At 42.9% G+C, this 8409-nt stretch overlaps 1 protein-coding gene across 2 annotated transcripts in view; it reads left to right on the forward strand.

Annotated features, from left to right (window-relative positions):
* LRRC2 (leucine rich repeat containing 2) overlaps window positions 1-5101 on the forward strand; it is a 69513-nt gene extending 64412 nt beyond the window's left edge. For both annotated transcript variants that reach the window (XM_035099800.2, XM_060280112.1), the window contains one exon: window positions 2816-5101. In XM_035099800.2, the coding sequence (XP_034955691.1) occupies window positions 2816-2865 (50 nt within the window). In that variant the 3' untranslated portion in view covers window positions 2866-5101. The remainder of the gene's footprint in view (window positions 1-2815) is intronic.
* Window positions 5102-8409: the final 3308 nt, after the last annotated feature.

Raw genomic sequence — 8409 nt, forward strand, 5'->3', positions numbered from 1 at the left:
TAATTTTTCATCCCAAGTGCTGTTCTTAGTATCATTTGTGAAAACACCCTAAGCTGGATCAGATTGCAAGAATCCAATGGGGAGACATCCCTGTAATTTACAAAAGGTAGGTATTCAGTAATGATCATGTTGGAGGCATCACATTTATCGAACTTAGTGGATTTATAGACAGATAACTCTGTGCTTGCTTATCTGTTTTGGAAGCTCTGTGTGGACTCAAACTGCTGGATATTGGTTTTTATTGTCAAGTGGCCAAACACTGCCATAATCTTTGCCATTTTTTAGGGCAAGCAGCCCATTCATGCTTCTTGAAAGTAAATAATTACTCCAACTGGGAGCCATTGAGGAATTGGGTTAACAGCTGGATTGCAGGAAGACAGTCTGAGGCCGAAGCTTTAGGGGGAAATATTAGGAAGGTTATGTGTATAATTGTGTTTTGTCAGGAGTTTATGATTTGTCCAAGCACATAAAAACAGAGGCCTATGAGAGTCTGACTTGACACGGGTCATGAAGTTTGTTAGAGTGTCATGTACAGTTACTGCCTTAAACAGTACATTGTCGGTTAATAATGAAATATTAGGAGAACAAGCAAAACCTTGACTTTTTTTGGAATTGTGGTATGTGGAAACTGAAGCCTCATATATGCAGGTGAGACTAGTTCCTGACCCAGAGACAACATCAGCTGCTTTAACAGAGGAAATGGGCATCTGTGGCCTTCCAGATGTTGCTGGACAACAAAAAGCCATGTGGTATAGGGTTTAGAGCAGGCTTCTTCAACCTTGGCCCTCCAGATGTTTTTGGCTTACAACTCCCATGATCCCTAGGTAGCAGGACCAGTAGTCAGGGATGATGGGAACTGTAGTCTCAAAACATCTAGAAGGCAGAGGTTGAGCAAGCCTGGGTTAGAGTGTTGGACTAGGACCTGGGACATGAGGGTTCAAATCCCAACTTGACCATCATGAAGCTCACTGGGTGACTTTGGGCCAGTCACTGCCTCTCAGCCTAACCTACCTCACAGGGTTTTTGTGGGGATTAAATGAGGAGGAGAGAACTATGGACGCCAACTTGAAAAAAAGGTGGGATATAAATGCAATAAATTACTGTAGAATAATAATATAACTGCCATTGTTCAAGAAGAAGAAGAAGAGTAGTTTGGATTTGATATTCCGCTTTATCACTACCCGAAGGAGTCTCAAAGCAGCTAACATTCTCCTTTCCCTTCCTCCCTCACAACAAACACTCTGTGAGGTGAGTGAGGCTGAGAGACTTCAGAGAAGTGTGACTAGCCCAAGGTCACCCAGCAGCTGCATGTGGAGGAACGGGGACGCGAATCTGGTTCTCCAGATTACGAGTCTACCGCTCTTAACCACTACACCACACTGGCTCCCACTGGCCTGACCATTGGCCATGCTGACTGGGGCTGATGGGAGTAGAAGTCCAACAACACCTTGAGGACCACCATTTCTGTTCAGCTCCTGGATGGTGAGGCATTGTTCAAAAGAGTGTTTCCCCTGATGCTATCATGGTCCAGCCTCCTCCTCTGTCAGCAGAACATGATCCTTGGTTGCTGCAGCTCAAGGGATGGTGATGGGGAGGGTAAGAGAATGGCCTCTGCATCTCCATGGAGAGAGTCACTGTTCCTGAATTATGCCTTATTGCCTTGGAACTATTCAAGCAACAAGCTTTGTCTCTAGTTCAAGGACAAACAAGTCAAGGAGATCACAATAGACACCTGGCTGACACAGGAATGGGAAGCATTGATTAGGCCACCAGAATGTCACAAAGGGCCCAATAAGTTGGGCAAACCACTTCCTTGGGGAAAGTAGAGCTTTGGTGTAAAGCAAGGATGGGAAATCTGCAATCCGGAAGAAACCATTGGCTCCTGGCTCTCACCAGTCCCTGTCAGCATGGCCAACATGAGGGGTCGGCAAGGTTGACCTTGCCTGGGCTGGTTCACTCCAGCGGAGATCCCTCTGTGGGCCGGATCGCGCACACGGCCACAATATCCGACATCTGATTTCCAGCATCGCAGAAGCGAGTCCCTGTGCTGCACTGCACTGCGGGCAGCTTGGTTCGTGTGTGTGTGTGTGGTGGTTCGTGGGCCAGTTAAACAACCCCCATGGGCCACTTGTGGCCCATGGGCCTTAGGTTGCCTACCCCTGGCCAACATTATGGGCTGATTGGAGTTGGTATCCAACAAACTTTGGGGAGCTACAGGTTCCCCACTCCTGGTTTAAAGTTTTTTTCATGATCTTTTCTCCCCTAACTTCTTGTAACTTAAGACCATTGTTTCTTTTTCTCTCTGAATAGCATGATCAGTTGTTTTCTTTCAGAATTTTTTTTAAAATATGGATACTACATCTTTCCCATATGCTTAAACATATTATTTTCTCATACAGGATGTCTTCTAGGGCCATTTTAACCCTCCCCAATTTTATTGTTATATATATCTGAAACGGCGGTCCTCAGAACTGAAACTAGTGATCAGATAGAGTGTAGAGAAGTGTGTAGAGCACCTTGATTACTTCCCCTTATGTGTCTGACATCTTGTGTGGAGCTTATCATGTGTTTATTCATTTCATCAAATTTATATACCATTTGATTGTAGCGATTTACAACACCTCAAAGGGAGACAGTATATCCATGTGTAGGGAACACTCCTTGCAACAAAAGTTATTAATTTAAAATGTGTGGAGGATTTGGGTGGAGGGTGTAGCTTATTCCCGCAATTGTTTCAAGACCTGCCTAACCAAGTAAGCTATGAGCATTCAGAGACTGACAACTAACATAGTATACTTCTATTTTCTCTTTGCAGAGACTGTTCCTTGCTACACTACAAAGGTATCACTTAGTGTCCAAATATGAGGTCTGGTATTCGTACGTCATCAGAGAAACCAAATGATTAATTTTGCCATAACAAATGGGAAAAACATCTTTAGTATTAAGTGCCAATATAAGCGAAGAAGAAGAAGAAGAAGAAGAAGAAGAAGAAGAAGAAGAAGAAGAAGAAGAAGAAGAAGAAGAAGAAGAAGAAGCTAGCAGTGTTTATCGGAGTTTTGTTGGATTAGCTTCAAATGATCAGGCTATGATGTGATAGTTGTAATCACCATGTGACTCTGTCTACCATTAAAATGTTTCTTATGTGAAACTAGTCAATTCTTTAAAATACGTGGGGCACTGTAATTTTTTTAGACCAAAAACAGGCACCCGAATTAAAATCTTTCCCTTCTGTACTGACCATTTCTGTGTATATGTCCGGTGTACTGCAGCACTGTAAGAATCAATCCCCAATTAAAGCTGCTTTCCAGGCAGAGGGGTTTGCTGCAAATGCCAGGTGTCCAGGATACTTACAGCTCACAAGAGGACTATGCCAATTCCCGAGCTGGACCATTCTTTGGACTAGTGGGATCAGCACACCATCACTATCAAATCAGTGACTGTGGTGCTCAGTTGGTACCATTTCCTAGAAGTACCTTTCCTCCCACTTCCTATTTAGTGGGACAGTCACCAGGGAAAGCTGCTGTCTGAACAGCGCCTTGGCTAATGGCAATTTCCCTGTAATTGTATCCTTGGAGGAAAGGTGATTGCTTGCAGTTAACACGTTTACTCTGCTGTTCAGAGCTGTCTTTTCCCCACGCTGCTTTACAGCTGAAATTACTGTCAGAAATATAGAGGCTGCAGTGCAGAATCCTGCACGGATATGCCAGATGTGTGCACAGTTCTGGGGTGTCCCCCCCCCGAGACTTCTCACAGTAGCTTCAAACCTTTCTGAGTGCAGGAGAGTTTAAGAAAGCAATTTGCAGTTGAGCAGGGCTATGGCAAAAGTAAATTAGAACAGGGTTCCAAGCCAAGTAAGCAAAGAAATAGGGCCTTTTTGCTTTGATTGTTGGAGCAAGAGTTTGCCTCATCCAGTGCTGCTTCCTAAACATCCCTGGGTGGCTTGGGGTATAGAGCACAAATGGGAACTGCCATTTGGGAATGCGTTTGATTGTATTTTTCAAAATCTTCATTAAGAGCAATAGCTAAGTTTGCCAAATGAGTAGGAAAAAAATTGCCTGGCCTGTTCTTGTGTATTTCACAGCAACTTGATATGCAGAATTCATATGCTTTTTTTTCTTGCTGCAAACAGCTTCAGCACTTGCTAATAACACATGTACCGTATATTAAGCTGCTGCTGAAGACAGTTATAGCTGCCAGTTGAAAAGTTGGCAACCCAAATTATGACACAGCGGCAGCTCTTCTGACAAGTAGCTTCTTACAATTTGAGAGATTTGTTAGAACTATAAGAGAAAAAAGAGCTCAGGAAACACGTTCCAGCTTTAAAAAAGCTAGAGTAATGTTTTAAAACTAGGCACTTTTCATTAGTATTGTTAATGCTGAAATGGCAGTATTTTTCCGTTATAAAAATATTTTTATTTTGTTTCAGTGTCACAGCCATAGGTTCACTTTCTCTTATGACAGTTTAGTTGTTTTGTAGTCTGTCATAACTTTTTATGTATGTGTACAGTAGACTTTCAAAATGATTTTGTTTTGCATAGTTATTTTTTTCATTTGTTCAATAAACCATATTGATAACCTGTGCAGTTGTGAAGTTGTTTCATTTGTATGACACCCAGCAGATTTAGGCAGGTAAAAGTTTGAACAGACAGCTTATACTACCACATAAACATAGCAAATACCCATGTCATGTACAATGAAGGCTGCAATGCTATACACACAGGCCTGGTGTCGCCCCATCATCCTCGAGCCGCAATATGCCCATATGGGCTTCTGATGCCTCCCCTCGGAACATTTTACTGAGCTATAAGTAAATATCATTTTGAATTCCTACAATTTCCAGAGTCAAGCTGTGCAGGACAACCCAGAGCACTGTGGGAAATTTTAAATGGTGGTCCATCACACCAACCAGCCGTGGCCAATAGGGAAGTCCAGAACATGGAGGGCTTTTTTGGCAAGGACCCCTTCAACTCTGGAGCCAGCTGGTAAAGTTGGTGTTATAGATTTGGGAGGCGGACCTCCCTAAACCCTAGAAGTTAATAAATGGTAGGATGTTGATTATTTGGGGTGTGAAGGGAGAGAAGTACAAGCTGCAGTTGAATTCCTGAGCAAAAAACGACCTGGCCAAGCTAGGGCCATTAAGAAACAATAGAGGATTTGGAAGGTCGTCAGGGCAACTGAGGGGGTGAGGTGACAGGAAAAGAGGGTCTTGAGCAAGGTGTTCTGGGAAGAAGGAGAAGGAAAACTTAAAAGAGCTTAATTTTGCTTAGATTGTGCCTTAAGGATTTGCAAGCAAGCAAGAATGTGGTCACCAATAAATCAGCATTTTTGAGGGGTAAATAACCAAGTTAGTAAGTCTTGGTTAGTCACATACCAAGAATGCTGAAAAAGAAAATACAATTATCTTTCTTTTCCTCTTGACCAGTGGCATTTAAACGCCATCTGGAACTTGAGAACTTTTCACTTCAGGAGAAAAGAAAAGTGTCCATTTATCATGTGTGCTGACAGCATTTCATATAACGTGATTTGTTATGAACAGGCCTCTGGTACAGGTTGCATGCACCAAGAGGCCACGAAAAGATGAAATCAGTTTCAGTTGCAAGAATTTAATTGTTAATACAAAGCACCCAACAGGAATTAGAGTACGGCGAGGGAATCATTTTACTTCCAGCACCTGAAACAGTAGAACTTTGACTGGCATATGTTCCATAAACTCCAGCTGTTTTTTTTCTTTCACCTTTATATATTTATACTTATTGAATTTATATCCCAACTTTCAAGTTACCTGGCGGCCACTGGGTTATTCACACACACACACACACACACACACACACACACACACACACACACATGAGCAATCACCCTTAATTAAAACCATTCCACAACTTAATCGTATTAAAGAGAGATAGGCAATGCAGTGCCTTCCAGATGTGGACTACAACTTGATCAGTCCTAGTGGTGCAAGGAGAAAGATTGCATTGGATTTGAGAGGCAGAAGTGATTCATGCGGGACGTGGAGGAAATGGGTGGAATGGAAGAAGAGGTGCAGAGAGTTGTACTGCTGGGATGAGCAAAAGACCCCCGTTCAGGAATTCTGCTTGCACCTAAAACCTCTACACAGTCAGGGAGTATGTGGCTCAGAGCTCTGATCTCTGCCCTGATCATCATCCCCATTGCCCCAATCACCCCCCCCCCCAAATATCTGGTGAAGCAGGAAGCAATATAGCAGGGGCGGCCAACTACCAAGAGACTGCGATCTACTCACAGAGTTAAAAACTGGCAGTGATCTACCCCCTTTTGGGGGGTTCAGGTCAAAGTTGTTGAGCTTTTTTTTAGGAAGGAGGAAGGCTCATTTTGGGGTAGTTTGGGTCAAAGTTGTTGAGGTTTTTCAGGGAGGAGGTAAAATGTTGAGCTTTTTTAAGGGGAGCCACAGTTGTTCAGCTTCTTTGCGGGGAGCCAATGATCTACCAGTGATCTACCGCAGATGTCCAGTGATCTACCAGTAGATCACGATCTACCTGTTGGACATGCCTGCAATATAGCCTTGGAAATTGCTTTGGAAACTAAGGGCAGTTTAGTGTTATGGCAAAAGGGTAGTCACCAGGCATTCAAAGAAAAAAAAGTTATTGGACTGGTAGTGATTATGGTGACCGACATATGATTTAGGTCGGGGTGCCCAAACTTTTTTCAAAGAGGGCCAGATTTGATGAAGTGAACATGCGCGAGGGCTGACCAAACTTGTTGAGCTTTTTTTAGGATTGAAGTTGCTGAGCTTTTTAAGGGTTTTGTCCCAGGACATATACTGCCATGGGGGCCAGGTTAAATTGACTCCCTGAAATGGACTTTGGACATGCCTCATTTAGTCTGTACTACCCTGGCTACCTCTGTCCAAGCTGTTAACTCCATTCATTATCCCTTTAGAAAACAGAGCTCATTACCTTAGTAAGTGAAGTTCATTATCTATTGCTCTCCTCCTGCCTTGGGTTTTACATTGAGCTTGTTTCTCTTTGATGCTTGGTAAGATTAAGTGCTCATTGAAGCTTTTTTTTTGGCTGACCTGGCCACTCGGAGGTCACATTACATCTAGACTGTGTTGTGCCTGGGTGTATAAAAGCCTTCCTATTATTTAGTGCTAGCTTTATTTCTTACATTTTATGGATTATCCTGAGACATTTAAAAATGGGTACATGGGTCAGACAGATCATTTACAATTTAATTGCTGTAGTTACAGCTGACTACGCTTGGAGGAAGTAACAATCTTTATCATGCCTTTGTTTAGAAAGAAAATCTGTATAATTGAGTTCTGGAAGCTACCTTTTGGCTTCCTTGTTTTTGGTGTCTGTAGTAATTAATTTCTCTCTTGAAGCACTAATTGCCTTGGGGCAATTATCATACATCTATGTTCCTCACACTCCTCGGCGTACTGTTATTGTCGAAGAATGTTAATACATTTCTGCTCCTATTCTGACAGCACCTTGTTGTGCGAGTTAACAGATGGCGGTTCCCTCATTACGAGAAGCCAAGTTACAGGGAACCAGGCAGAGGGCCTTCTCGGTAGTGGCACCCACCCTGTGGAATGCCCTCCCACTAGAGGTCAAAGAGAACAATTACCAGACCTTTAGAAGGCATCTCAAGGCAGCCCTGTTTAGGGAAGCTTTTAATGTTTGATGGATTTCTGTATTTTAGAATTTCTGGTTTTTTTTGGAAGCCGCCCAGAGTGGCTGGGGGAACCCGGCCAGATGGGCGGGGTATAAATAATAAATTATTATTATTATTATTATTATTATTATTATTATTATTATTATTATGCCGACCCATTATTCTTGCATTCTCTTGTAGTTTCCAGTCAGATGAAAGTCATGTCAGGCTCTTTCCTTTGTGTTCCAATAAATAAATAAATAAATAAGCCACTTGGCGATTCTAAGCTGGGCCCCTCTAGATGACCTATTGATCAAGCATTCCTTCTGATTTGCTGGCACAAAGCTTACGTGGAGGTGAGATGAAATCTGGCCTTTATTTAGCCTTCATTCTGATTTGCTTATGGGGTGGTTATATTGACAATGATCATTCTCCCTGCATCCGTTCTGATTTGCTTGTGGGGTGCTTGCCTGTCTTACCCACTAATAACTTGTGCCTCCCACACTTTCAGTAGCGTTTTCCCAACACTTTCCGAACTGCAAAAAGTCTGTTGGTTTGTTGTGCTAGGGCAGCAGAGCCCTTTAATCCACTTCAAATGCTCAAGCCTCAAGTTCTGGTATGTATTAACAATCTAGAGGTGCCCCTGGAGGAAGCCATAGCTGCCAAGTCTCCCGTTTTCCCCGGGAAATCCCCGTTTTTCCAGCTGTTCCTAGCTGAAAAAACTGATTTTTTTGTTTTCCCCCGGTTTATTCTGGTGCGGCGGCCATTTTGGAA

The sequence above is a fragment of the Zootoca vivipara genome, chromosome 11 (genome assembly GCF_963506605.1).
Source record: "Zootoca vivipara chromosome 11, rZooViv1.1, whole genome shotgun sequence".
Lineage (NCBI taxonomy): Eukaryota > Metazoa > Chordata > Lepidosauria > Squamata > Lacertidae > Zootoca > Zootoca vivipara.